Raw genomic sequence first — 14,652 nt, 5'->3', positions numbered from 1 at the left:
CAGTTGAAGATGTGTGACTGAGCACAGGAGTGAATTCAGAGTAGGCATTTGTATTTAAGGGTCACCTTGGTAGTGAATAAGCCTGGGGGAGGCCAGTTTGAGAGAGAGAGTTGAAAGAGTGAGACCTTAAACATACTGAGTACATCCCAGCATTGAAGAAACACAAAGAAGTGGGCTCAGCTATGGAAAGAGGAGGAGAAAGAGAACCCAGAACGGGTATAATATGATAAGGACGTGGAGTTAGAGATTTGTTTAAGTAGGATTGTAGCCTGGGAGCTGGCTATTTTGAGTGAAGATTTTTTGCCAGACGGGCTTTCCATGAGAGGAGGTCATATTTACTGCAGCTTAGTCAGAATGAGGAGAGCGGAGCAAGCCCTGAGAAAAGAGGAAGACCTTTCCCTGTCTGCTAAATGGGGGTGATGATAGTAGAATTATTAGCATTAAATGAGAATGCATGTTCAGAACGGTGCCTGGCACTTTATGAGCATATGCTAGATGGTGGTTTGTCTTAGTGCTATTTCTGTTGTTTGTTACTGGAAACTATGTTGTTATTTTAAAATTAAGCAGATTATAGATGACCAATAGATGTCTTAACCGTCTATTTCCTAGTCTATTTTCAAGTTAATTTGGTTCAATAAAATAACAGTATTCGCTAAACCCAACTTGTGAGGAATGCAAGATTTATTAAGTGCATTCTTCACATGGTCCTGGTCAAGGCAGAATTCATTTTGGTTTGGAAGTGAGTATTTTTCTTTCTACTGTACATTTATCTGAAACCATCTAGGTTAGTTATCTTCCTACTTGATAACGTAGTCTCCTGCATTTATTAGGAATGTTACAAGACAAACGAATGGAGATAGATAAACATAGCCTAAATATTGGTGATTACAATCGAACGGTCGGGAAAGGCCCTGGTTCTCGGCCTCAGATTTCCAAAGAGTCTTCCATGGAGCGCAGTCCTTATTTTGATAAGGTAAGTTGTTCCTTTGTTTTATGTTTGTTTTACCCTGTGGCTAAGAAAGCAATACACTTAATAGCATAATTTTCTCATTAACAGTTTAGAACATTTAATATAATATAAAGTGTTTATAACCCAGTGCCAAATATTACTGGACTTGTAGTTCATTGTCCTTTTATGTCTCGGTTTATCACAGGGGTTGCATTTATATTTTCCTCTTAATCCCATAAAGTATGTTTGGTTCTTTCTATGTACTCTAGAATTAACACTAATCCGATCTCTTCTGTTTTCTACCTGTTTCCTGTTGATGCTGGAATGTCATATGACTTCTCTTCTGTTCCTGCAATGATTTCTCCCTTCCACTTGTTTGCTTGGCTGGTGTTGCACATCTTTCTGTCTGTCCAATCAGGATGGCATTGTAGCAGATGAATCCCAAAACATGCAGTTTATGTCCAGTCAAAGCATGAAGCTTCCCCCTTCAAATAGTGCACTACCTAACCAGGCCCTTGGCTCCATAGCAGGGCTGGGTATGCAAAACTTGAATTCTGTTAGACAGGTAAGTCCACGTGTGTATTTTAGGCTCTCTGTTGATTTGTATAAGTAATAAGATCTCTCTTACATGTAGTTGCTGTGTTTAAATCAGTATTTCAGTGTGGTAATGAGGTGTTTGTCCCTAAAGAATCCCAGTGTTATTTGGTGGTGGTTGTTTGTTTTTGTAGAATGGCAATCCCAGTATGTTTGGTGTTGGAAACACAGCAGCACAACCCCGGGGCCTGCAGCAGCCTCCAGCACAACCTCTCAGTTCATCTCAGCCTAATCTCCGTGCTCAAGTGCCTCCTCCATTACTCTCCCCTCAGGTGAATAAATTTCCACTATATTCTCTACTCTTTACCTGGAAAAGAACCTTGAATAAATTTATATTTGAATGAGATGACTAGTTGATCATCATAGTATTTATTGGCAACTTTGAGATGAAACTAATTCTGAATTAGTTATTATTACAGAGGGATGTGGTAGGGTGAAGAAAATGAGTCAAAGATAATTTAAATCTAAAATTTATCGTTCTTTTTCATAAAATACCTTGAGGGGAGGAGGACAATAGCAAAGTAAATTTGACTGGCTTAAGATTCATCTCTGTCACTTTATACTTAACACGTGAAAACATATGTGAACAATAAATTAGTGAAGTCAAGAAAGACAGTTAGAACACAATCCCCCCCCAGTAATAGTCCACAAATTTTAATTGCTCTACTGATAATTTAAAATACACAGTACATTTTGTTAGCTTGAGTTACTTTTGTTATTAACCTGCCATTGTGATCCTCAGGTTCCAGTTTCATTGCTGAAGTATGCACCAAACAACGGTGGCCTGAATCCGCTCTTTGGCCCTCAGCAGGTAGCCATGCTGAACCAGCTATCCCAACTAAACCAGCTTTCTCAGATCTCCCAGTTACAGGTAAGCAGAATAATAGCCTTATTCAGTATACATTTATTGAGTGTCTACTGTGTGCTGAACACTAGAGTGTGCACAGGAAGTGTTGCAGTCAATAAAACGGGCATAGCCATGGCCTTCAGGGAGCTAACAGTCCATGTGTGAAGACAGATGGTGAACTCGAAGGGCAGGGTGCTCTGTGAGCAAGGCCAGCCAGGTCTGGGCTGGTGGTCGGGGTATGATGAGGAGGAAAAATTTCCCTGATGGAGTGGAAGTTTAGATTGAGCAAAAGACTGAATTCAACAGAATGGCTGGAGGCCAGAGAGTCTAAACAAGAGATATTAGATGAGGCAGGGCATGTGGGCATTGACTAGATGAAACCATGCCTTTGTAGGTCCCTCTGCCACCGTCACTCTAGGGCACGCTAGTCTGTGATGACGTGGTACTGATGACCTTTTTGCAATCTTCCCTCCAGCGATTGTTAGCGCAGCAGCAAAGGGCGCAGAGTCAGAGAAGCGTGCCTTCTGGGAACCGGCAGCAGCAAGACCAGCAGGTAGATCTGATCCTTCCCCTTGTTTGCTTGTACTCAGCTTATATCAACTCCATTGTAAGAAGACAGTCGAAATGCTTTATTGAACTATAATGGAAAAGGTTGTTCATTAAGTCTTCTGTCTGCCCAGAAGTCTTATTAACTGGTATATAGTGATTCTTCACCTTCCTACTGAGAAGGAAGTGAATTCAAAAGTGAAGGGGAATGAAGGTGTCTGTAAAGACTTTTCTCCACAGTTTTTCACAGTCGTCTTGTCGTTTTAAGGGTCGACCTCTTAGTGTGCAGCAGCAGATGATGCAGCCGTCTCGTCAACTTGATCCAAACCTGCTGGTGAAGCAACAGACTCCGCCATCTCAGCAGCAGTCACTCCATCAGCCAGCCATGAAATCTTTCCTTGAAAATGTCATGCCCCACACTACACCTGAGCTGCAAAAAGGGCCATCACCAATAAATGCTTTCAGCAACTTCCCCATAGGTGGGTTTCTCCTTGGCCAAAGCATTCGGCTGGTGCTTCATGGTCACAAGTTAACATCCTGCTGTCTTACCTGTCCAGATGTTCTCTTGTGAGTGCCACACTGATCTTTAGCTGTTCCCTCTCAGAGGGTGGCCACGCCTCTTCTAGCGCTAGCCTCTTCATGCTTCAGGAACGCCTCTCTCCATTCAAGAAAATCACACTATTTAAAAAATCCCATGCTCTTTTGAAATGAGTTAGTATAAAGATATTATTTCTTTTTAACACTCAGATATCTTAATTGTAGGATATGAATTGGAGGGGAGGACTGAAATTATTAGAGCACGCCAGAGAAATTTTGAGCAGTGCTGCTTTGAGGAAACAACTGGGAACAGTCACATCTGAAATTTTAATTACTATTTAAATATTTATAAATGATTACTGGCATAAATGTAGAAAATAGGGGTGAGAGAAGGGATTGCCTTTATTCCTTTTGCCATAGCACCCCCCCCTTCTCTTTTTTTATGACGTCTCCAGGCTTTTTATTCCCTCTGGGAATTTCAGGCTTATATGTCTTCTCCTTCCTTAGGCCCCTTTTCTTCTTGTGCCTTTGAATATATTTTGACCTTTGATCGTTCACACCCTATTCATTTAACTTTTTCTTTCTCTCTTGTAAACCAGCTTTGTTGGTCAACAGGCCCAGTTTTGTTGAAGACAAGTCAGTTAACTAGCATGTTCTGGGCTGTGGGCAGGAGTTGGGCCTGCTGTTGCCCCTGGTGCCGTTTCACTTTGGCTGAACCTGATACAGGATTTGGCTCTCCCTGGTATTGCCATGGACTCTCTGCTAGGACATAGGTGGAACTTTGAGTTTTAGGAGTTGTTAGCAATCTCTTCACATTCCCTTGTCAGTTACCACTGTAGGTGAATACCAGAGAAGCCGGGTCATCCCAGAGACAACAGTATAGTGGTAAAAGAATACCCACGTGTACACTGAGAGGTTTTGTCTCACTAGTGAAAGGAAGTGACTCTCACTGATCACATACTGGACATATAAATTGGGCCAATGAGGAGATAAGTTTCTAAATAAGGGATTTCCTAGCCTCGCTACCCTTACAGCAAGAGACTTCTTCTTGATTAAGAAAGTCTGCTTAGCGGCTTCCCTGGTGGTGCAGTGGTTAAGAATCCACCTGCCAATGCAGGGGACATGGGTTCGAGCCCTGGTCCGGGAAGATCCCACATGCCACGGAGCAACTAAGCCTCTGCGCCACAACTACTGAGCCTGCACTCTAGAGCCCGCAAGCCACAACTACTGAGCCCATGTGCCACAACTACTGAAGCGTGCGCACCTAGAGCCCGTGCTGCACAACAAGAGAAGCCACTGCAATGAGAAGCCTGCGCACCGCAACAAAGAGTAGCCCCCACTCGCCTCAACTAGAGAAAGCCCGCGCAAGCAACGAAGACCCAGCACAGCCGTAAATAAATACATACATACATATATACATACATTTATTTAAAAAAAAAAAAAGGAAGTCTGCTTAACCCAGCAAGCACCAGTATGGTTGTCTGAATCAGGCATTGGTAAACTATAGCCCATTGGTCAAATTTGGCCAGCTGCCTGATTTTATAAATAAAATTTTATTGGAACACAGCCATACTCTTTTGTTAATGTATTTCCTATGGCTGCTTTTGTGCTGTAACAACAGAGTTGCATAGAGACACTGAGACCATGTGATCCATAGAGCCTAAGATATTTACTATCTAAACCTTCACAGAAAAAACTTGCCAAGTATTGGGTCTAATTAATGAGTCCAGAGAGCAGCAAATTTAATTACTCTCTCCAAATAGGGGTGGTATTAGAGAATTTATATTATTAAAGTTTTAAGCTTGACCTGGTATCACAGGGACTCATCAGACCCAAGTATCTAAAAACCATTTGTTTTGAAACTTTAGATTAAGAACCACCTCGATGTGTGTTAAATGAAGATTCTGGCTCCCACTGAAAACTTTTTTTCTTTTTTTTTGGTCGTGCCACATGGCATGCAGGATCTTAGTGTGAGTTTCAGCACTTGGAAGATGGAAGCAAGAAAGTAATAGAACCTGACTGACTTTTTAAGAACTCACCCTGACTTTTCGTTGTGTGCCCATTTATATACTTTTTAAAATTATTATTATTTTTTTAAACTGTATTTTTTAAATTTATTTATTTTTGGCTACGTTGGGTCTTCATTGCTGCTCCCGGGCTCTCTCTAGTTGTGGTGTGCAGGCTCTCTCTAGTTGTGGTGCACGGGCTCTCTCTAGTTGTGGTGCACAGGCTTCTCGTTGCGGTGGCTTCTCGTTATGGAGCACGGGCTCTAGGTGTGCGGGCTTCAGTAGTTGTGGCACAAGGGCTCAGTAATTGTGGCTCATGGGCTCTAGAGCACAGGCTCAGTAGTTGTGGCACGTGGGATCTTCCTGGACCAGGGATTGAACCTGTGTCCCCTGCATTGGCAGGTGGATTCTTAACCATTGCGCCACCAAGGAAGTCCCTATATTTGTAATTTCTTACCCTGTGCATACTTAAGCTTAAGAAAACATCTATCATCAATTCTTTTTGCGGGGGGGAGGGGGGGTGGGCGGGACACAATGCACGGCCTTTGGGATCTTAGTTCCCCGACCAGGTATCGAATCCGTGCCCAGTGGAAGCAGGGAATTCCGAAAAGTTTCCATTTTTAACAAGCATCTCAGATTATTCTGTTGATGATGGTCCCCAGGATCACACTTTAAGAAACACTGGCTTAATGGTCAGTTTTCTGACTGTAGTATCTCAGATAGAAATTTCCATCTTTGTTCCAAGAGAATATCTAAGTCTGATGTGTGTCATCAGCAGAGTTCAAGTAAGTTGCACCTTGGGATATGGGAGTCTCGTCCTAAGGTACAATTGTTAGAGCAGGACATTTTTACTTTTAAATGATACTATCCTTTGGCGGGTCAGGCAGTTGAAAATTGTTTATAAGCAAAAGTTAGCAACTGAAAGTGATCATATGTAATTCTTCTCTTGGGAAGTACCTAAAGAGGTATATTTTAATAGAGAGATAAACTTTAATATTCGGCTGTCATAGAATTTTCTGTTATTTTGCCAAGGAATTTAAAAATAATCAATATTATATGGAGTAGTTTCCCACAGTTAATGCAATTATAGTACTAACAGTTTTATGGTACTAACAGTTTTGAAAATGTTATATTAATGAGTGTTAGACAAGCTATTTAGGATTTCTGTGTGTTGCTTTCTTTGATAATCTAGCCATGGTTCGCTCTTCTGACGTTGTTTCTGCGTGGCATCGGCCAGGAGTCCAGAGTGTCTGTCCTGCCTGCCTTGCCTTTGTCTATAATCTTCTGGCTGTGCCACATTTGCAGGATGGTATTTATTAAGGAACATTAGGATTGAAAACATTAGATTAGCTACATATGTTTTTCTAGAAAATGAAAGTTGTGGTACCAGAAGGAAAATACGCTATATTTTATAAAGTGGTTTTTTAAAATTATTATCTTATTTTTAGGCTTGAACTCAAACTTGAATGTAAATATGGATATGAACAGTATTAAAGAGCCACAGTCAAGACTAAGGAAGTGGACTACAGTGGACAGCATTTCTGTGAACACATCTTTGGATCAAAACTCCAGCAAACATGGTATAAAATGCATTCTTATATTTTGACTTTTAAAAAAATAACTAGAATATTAAATTTAGGCTTTATTTTATTTTATATATGTATTTTTTCATAGCTAAATTCTCTTAAGAACCTTTTCTCATTATTAAAAAGTGCTTTATTAGTTATTAAGTCTTAGTTAAAACCAAAAAAAATGACCTTTATTGTGCTATTGTGAAAAACAGGTCAGATTACACATTTATTTTTTAATTATTCCCTCTTTAGATGATCATTTAGTTTTTTGCTATTATTTTATTGTTTTAGTGTTCTACTTAACATTTACTCAATTTAATCTGGTATAAGGGATTAAAAACTTCCACCATAATTTGATTTCTAACAGTTCCTTTCCATTCATCTAGTAATTGTTAATGGAGTATTTTCTGCTTTCCAAGAACTGTGCTAGGCCACCTGGAATACATAGATACATATGTACATACATGTGCACAATTGACTATGTAAACAAGTAAAAATAATTGCCCTGAAGAAGCTCATTGTTTGGTAGCAAAAATAAACATGTAAACCGCTTTACTACACTGTGATAGCTGCTATAAAAGTTAATACATACAATAGGATAAATAGTATAAGAATGTGAAATCTAATGGAGAAGTGAGTCAGGAATAACAAACCATGGGTCTGAACTGAGTCTTAAGTTTACCAAAGGAGTGGAGAAAGAACACCATGGAGAGGATAGCATGTGAAACGTTCAAAGACAGGACCTCCTGGTGAGCTCTGCTAGGTGGGCATGTCTGGGGGTGAAGGTACAAGTGAGAGAAAGGAGGAAGGTGTAGCTGCAATAGTAGGTATTGAGCAATCGTGGAAAACTTTTGTGCCAAAAAAATCACTTTAAACATGAAAATGATGGATATATAAAGGCACCTAAGGCTTAAAGGAGTCTAAGTGAGACAGAGGGCAACGGACATGAGAAGACAGAATGCATTGAAGAGAGTGTTAGAATTAAGGACAGAAGGGCTTGGTAACTAACTTAATTCATTCTGCAAATATATGATTATCTGTGATGTGCCTCCTGTGCTTCTTGCCTTCCTCAGTCCAACCCTATACCTTACCCTGGGCTCAAGAGTCATTTCCAAGAAGCCTCTTCCAGGCTTTGTGTTTGAATAGCACCTCTTATGTGTATCTGTCTTGTGTTAGTATCCATTTAGGCCTTTTTCCGTAACAGGACATAAATTCCTGGAGGAGAGAGTCCATGCTTTGCTTACCTGTGGGCCCACTGAGCACATTGCAGCACTCGGGGGACATTTGCTAGGTGAAAGGATGAGTGGCCGGTAATGCAGTTAATGGTACAGTAAATGTAGGAATTGAAGCAGGCCTGCTGGGACAAATAATGGATGGATTTTAGACTTGTTGAGTGTGGTATTTTAGGGATAGCTCAACGTGGAAAAGCCCAGTAAGAAATTAGAATTAGAGGCCTGGTACTCAGAAGAAAAATCTGGGCGAGAGTAAGATTTTGTGTTCATCAGAATGTTGATGTCGTCGACATGGATGAGGTTGCCCAGAGAGACGGCGCATAGAAGGGAATAAGGACACACAATCCTAGGGCCAGTGGTAGTAAAGAAACCTGGAGAAGAATGGGTAGAGAGGTAGGACGTGGAGACCCAGAAAAATGTCTCTGCCGTATGGTTTTCTGTCTACTCTGATTAAAATGAGTTTTTCCATGTCTGTTTTGCATGTCTGACCCTCAGTTTCTTTGTAAAAATGTTTCCTTTCTCACACTGCTGTTTTAGGTGTAATGTATATCATACATTCTCAAGTGCTCAGCATACTTACTGAGGGCATACTGGTATGTATATGGTATGCGTTATATAAATGGCATGTCATCATTGCAGCATAGGGATTTTTTTGGTTTTTTATTTGTGGTACGCGGGCCTCTCACTGTTGTGGCCTCTCCTGTTGCGGAGCACAGGCTCCGGATGCGCAGGCCCAGCGCTCCACGGGCCCAGCCGCTCTGCGGCATGTGGGATCCTCCCGGACCGGGGCACAAACCCGTGTCCCCCGCATCGGCAGGCAGACTCTCAACCGCTGCGCCACCAGGGAAGCCCGCAGCATAGGTTTTGAAGGCAGATAGACCTGGGATTTGATCCCAGTTCTTAACCTCTAAGCCACAGTGTTTGCATCTGTAAAGTGGAAATGATGCATCATAGAACTGTTGAGGATTGAATGAGATAATAACTATTAAGCTCCTACCTCATTGCCTGGCACGTGACATGCAGGTAGTGGGTGGTGATGTCTTCTTATAAGCAGCCTATTATCATAAGTTTGTTTTTCAGTCAATTCAATTAGTAATTTTATATTTTAATTTTGTATTTTATCTTCTCTGTTTTTTTAAACTTAGTATCTGTTTTTTATTTTTTCATCATGCATTTTATTGTTTGATTTTGCATAAACCTGGAATGTGAGCAGTTAGTTTTTGTTTTTTAGTAATTAGCTTAAACAAATAGTTTTATTCTTGTATACATAGCAATCTAATGAACATATTCTAGTAACGTTCTCTTTTTCAGAATAAGGAGGTTGATGCTCTTTCTCCTTTACTTCAGTGTATGTTCCTGTTATTCTTTTTTTTAATTAAAATATAATTGATGTACAATATTATATAAGTTACAGGTGTACAATATAGTGATTCACAACTTTTAAAGGTTATACTCCATTTGTAGATATTGCAAAATATTGGCTAAGTTCCTTGTGTTGTACAGTATATCCTTGTAGCTTATTTTATACCTAATAGTTTGTGCCTCTTAATCCCCTGTCCTTATCTTGCCCCTCTCCCCACTGGTAACTACTAGTTCTCTATATCTGAATCTGTTTCTTTTTTGTTATGTTCACTAGTTTGTTGTATTTTTTTAGAATCCACGTATAGGTGATATACAGTATTTTTCCTTCTCTGTCTGACTTACTTTACTCAACAGAATACCCTTAAGGTTCGTCCGTGTTGTTGTAAATGGCAGAATTTTCTTCTTTCTCCAGGCTGAATGTTATTCCTTTGTATGTGTATACAACACCTTCTTCATTCATTGATGGACACTCAGGTTGTTTCCATATCTTGGTTATTGTGAATAATGATGCAATAAACGTGCAGATGTCTTTTTGATATCCTGTTTTCATTTCTCTTGGATATATACCCAGAAGTGGGATTGCTGGGTCATTAGTAGTTGTATTTTTAATTTTTTGAGAAACCTCCATACTGTTTTCCACAGCGGCTGTGCCAATTTACATTCCCACCAACAGTGCACAGTGTTCCCGTTTCTCCACATCCTCATCAATATTTTTGTTTGTGGTCTTTTTGATGATAGCCATTCTGACAGTGAGAGCTGATATCTCATTGTGGTTTTGATTTGCATTTCCCTGATGATTAGTGACGTTGAGCATCTTTTCATGTGCCTTTTGGCCATCTGCATGTCCTCTTTGCAAAACTGTTTAGGTCTCCTGCTCATTTTTAAATTGGGTGTTGTTTTTTTTTATATGTTGAGTTGTATGAGCTGTTATATATTCTGGATATTAACCCCTTATCAGTCATATCATTTGCAAGTATTTTTTCCCATTCATTAGGTTGTTTTTTCATTGTCAATGGTTTCCTTTGCTGGGCAAAAGCTTTTAAGTTTAATTCGGTCCCATTTGTTTATTTTTGTTTATTTTTTTAAAATAAATTTATTTTATTTATTTATTTTTGGCTGCATCTGGCCTTTGTTGCTGCGCACTGGCTTTTCTGTAGTTGCAACAAGCAGGGTCTACTCTTCGTTGCGGTGCGCAGGCTTCTCATTGCAGTGGCTTCTCTTGTTGCGGAGCACAGGCTCTAGGTGCGTGGGCTTCTGTAGTTGTGGCACACGGGCTCAGTAGTTGTGGCTCGCGGGCTCTAGAGCGCAGGCTCAGTTGTGGCGCACAGGCTTTGTTGCTCTGCGGCATGTGGGATCTTCCTGGACCAGGGCTCGAACCCGTCTCCCCTGCATTGGCAGGAGGATTCTTAACCACTGCGCCACCAGGGAAGCCCCATTTTTTTATTTTTGCTTTTATTTCCTTTGCTTTAGGAGACGGATCCAAAAAAATACTGTTAGGATTTATCTCAAAGAGTGTTTGACTATGTTTTCCTCTAGGAGTTTTATCGTTTCTGGTCTTACATTTAGGTCTTTAGTCAATTTTTAATTTATTTTTGTATATGGTGTTAGAGAATGTTCTAATTTCATTTTTTTACATGCAGCTGTCCAGTCTTCCCAGCACCACTTATTGAAGAGACTGTCTTTTTCTCCATTGTATGTTCTTGCCTCCTTTGTCGTAGATTAATTGACCATAAGTGTGAGTTTATTCTACTGTTCTTTATTTACTTAACTTGACATCTTGGAACTGTCAGTTTTTCTTTTTTTAAATTATTTTTGTATTGTTAATAAAAATTACAAAAATTTTATATGCTTCCCCACCCCCGAAATGTTCTCATTTTCTTTACTTTAGCAGGCCCTGTAACTAATGTGAAGCAGCCCAAGACTAGTAGTCTTCCCTTCATGGATACTATTTTGAGATCTCCAGACTTTTACTTTATCCCCTTAAAAATCAAGACTGTTTGATAGAATTTCTTCTCTGTGGTTGCTTTTATTCTTTCTTCATTGTTGTATTTTTTCCTTCCTTGTAAAAATGACTTGAGAAATATACCTTGACCTGGTGTGGTTTTGGTCTTCATCTCTAGAAAGAAAGACCAGGTTGGTTTTATATCTGTATATAAGAACCCTCTAAATTTCAAGTCTTAAAAGGTTGGGGTTTTGTTTTTTGTTTTGTTTTTTTTTTTTTTAAGCTTTTCAGTCTGTTTAAAGAAAGTGCTTTTTCTTACCATAATAATTCTCTAATTGTTTATACTATCATTTTCTCCCAGAAGCGCTCCTCTTGGCTCTGTGGTTCTTTTCCTTCTCTTACTATCTCTCTTTCTCCTGGTAGAGATAGAATCTTCTTCTCAGGCACACTCTTTTTATTTGTTTGCTTTGTTTTCAGTTTTCCTTACATTAAAAAAATAGAGAAATGTTCATCGTCTTATTTCCATTATTATTTTGGTGCAGTTTGTTCTTTTGTCCTTATAAAAATAAAATTGGCATCTAACTTTGTATTCTAGAAGAGATCCCAAAACTGGTCTGAGTGTTATGCTTTGTTACACACTATTTTGAAAATATTTTTTTTGAACCAGCATCTGTTTAAACATTCAGGAAATTTCACGTACAGATTCAGATTTCTGGCATCTCTGGAGAAATGTGAAGGTCTGCCAGCACCAAGCTCCAGAGCAGTCACCACCCAGAGTTGAGTGGCTGCTGCCCATGGCTCATTCTTCCCATTCCCCTCACACCTGTACCTTCCCTCCCATTGGTGGAGAAATATTTTTCTGTACTCCCTAACCAGGGGAATATTTCCCCGTAGTCATGTTTCTATCTGAGGAGGGACCATGGGATTTTTTTTCTGTAGGCAGGTTGCTTCACTTGTATATGAAACCTGATTGGCCTTATTGGCATTTGTATTTCCATGTTGTAGAAAACGGGGGTTGTTTTTCAATAGTACCAGAGTAGTGTAGAGATCATTTTTTAAGCGGGAATGATCCGATAGCAGTAGTCAGGCTGGGCTGAGATGGGCTGAGCCTGGAAACAGGAGAGGCCTGTGGGGACGCTTGGCTGGCTCTGATCTTTTGCATCACAATCTTACGTGGGTTCTATTTTTATCCCCATCTAGTGAAGCTTAGAGGGCTAGTAAGATAGTTGTGGAGCAGAGAAGAAAGGGCAAATTCAAGAGAATCTTCCGTGTCAGAGATCCCCAAGTACACTGGTTTCCTAGAAGAACTCACAGAACTCAGAAAAACGGAAATACTCATGGTTATGGTTTATTAGAGCAGAAGAATACAGATTAAAATCAATAAAGGAAAAAGGCACATAGAAAAGAGTCCAGGAGAAACCAGGAGCAGCCTTTTGTTGTCCTCTCTCAGTGCAGTTTCTCGGACTTAATTCTCCCAGCAACAATGTGTTACAACATGTACAAAGTATTGCCAGCCAGAGAAGCTCAGCTAAGCCTCAGTGTCCTCATTTTTTTGTCAGGGGTCAGTTGTGTAGACATGGAGCACACCTGCTTGTCAGTCTCCAACCCCCTGCAGACCCTTCAGAGTTCAGACCAAAACAGCGTAACCCAGGCCCCATGCAAACAAAAACAGATGTTCACCATAAATCACATTGTTATCATAAACTCTCTGGCATGGCCATGGCCCAGTGTATGCAGAGGAACTCTTAATCTGGCGTGCTATTCTGTGAGTTACAGGAACCCAGGAGCCATCAAGGACTAGTCTGAAGCTCTTTGCCATGTGCAGTCTAGCCCTGTGCTGACCCTTTACTGCACACCTTCCAGAGTCAAAAAACGAGATTCATTAAGGGAAGTAGAGTAGAGTGGAGGCAAGGCCGCTTAACAGGGGAATTGTGGGTCAAGTGAGGTTTGGACTGGGGTATTTGTGATACTTTATGGTCCTAAGATTCTGTGACTTACCAGAGTTTAGAAAATCCCTTTCCCCTCCTCATTGCCAGAGACAAGTACAATGTTCAGGAGCTGGAATACATTTATTTTAGTCTTAGAGTTAGTTGAGGGCAATTGGGAATGGTTTCCAGGAGGCCTGTGATCCCTTAAGCTGAGATATGAAGGATAAACAGGCATTAGCCAGGCAGAGGTCAAAGGAGGGAAAACCATAAAGCGTTAGTAGAGGCTAGAGTTTTAAGAGCCTTACAAACTACTGAAGAGTTTGAATTTTACTCCTCTGTAATGGAGAACTGTTGAAGAGTTTTAAGCTGGAAAGTGACATGATCAGATTGGCATTTTTGAAGAGGCAGTGTGAAGAACTGGGGAGTAGAAGTGGACAGAGAGATTAGTTAGGAAACTTCTGCCTAATCCAGAGCGTGGTCAAACGAGATGACAGTAGTCTGATCTCATGTGTCATTATTCAAAAGCTATATGATCATTTCACAATATATACAAATAGCAAATCATTATGTTGTACACTTGAAACTAATATGTTGTATGTCAATTATATCTCAATCAAAATATTTTAAAAAGAAATGAAGGTTAAATGTGTAAGTTATAAAGATACCCACTAAACAAAAACTATAAGCCTTCCACAGTTTCAGAAAAGATAAATCAACATTTTCAAAGAGTTTTTAAAGAATCTATAAAGAAATTCATATTGGATCATAAAGCAAAATCTGACTCTATGCTATATACAGGGGGACCCAGAACAAAGTAATTCAGAAATCTTTGCAATCACAGGAGGAGAAAAAAGAGCTAGGTAGGCAGCAGGATTGACAGGACTTAGTGATTTTAAAATAATAGGGAAGAGCCAGGGGAGACTCTTGTTTTCTGACTTAAGTAACAACAAATCATTGTTCCTCTGATTAGTATTAAAAGGATATTTTGTTACATTCATTCCTTCCCTTTTCATTGGATTTTATCTTGAAACTTTGACTAAACTTGGCTTAAAGGTCAGTTTGCTGGTTTGTACACATTGGACTGATGATTATCAGAAATTAAAGGTGAAATTGTCATGTAATTGAAGGAACATTGAAA

General features: G+C 39.9%; 1 protein-coding gene across 7 annotated transcripts in view; it reads left to right on the top strand.

Moving 5' to 3' along the window:
• The window catches only part of TNRC6A (trinucleotide repeat containing adaptor 6A), a 97,489-nt gene that overhangs the window by 69,069 nt on the left and 13,768 nt on the right, over positions 1-14,652 (top strand). For 6 of the 7 annotated variants that reach the window (XM_067706352.1, XM_067706356.1, XM_067706353.1 and 3 more), the window contains 7 exons: positions 831-973; positions 1,368-1,514; positions 1,678-1,815; positions 2,286-2,414; positions 2,866-2,943; positions 3,205-3,415; positions 6,928-7,059. In XM_067706352.1, the coding sequence (XP_067562453.1) occupies positions 831-973; positions 1,368-1,514; positions 1,678-1,815; positions 2,286-2,414; positions 2,866-2,943; positions 3,205-3,415; positions 6,928-7,059 (978 nt within the window). The remainder of the gene's footprint in view (positions 1-830; positions 974-1,367; positions 1,515-1,677; positions 1,816-2,285; positions 2,415-2,865; positions 2,944-3,204; positions 3,416-6,927; positions 7,060-14,652) is intronic. The other variant, XM_067706354.1, reaches the window with a different exon arrangement.

Source organism: Pseudorca crassidens, chromosome 15 (assembly GCF_039906515.1).
Source record: "Pseudorca crassidens isolate mPseCra1 chromosome 15, mPseCra1.hap1, whole genome shotgun sequence".
NCBI lineage: Eukaryota > Metazoa > Chordata > Mammalia > Artiodactyla > Delphinidae > Pseudorca > Pseudorca crassidens.
This window is presented reverse-complemented; position numbering and strand designations above follow the sequence as displayed.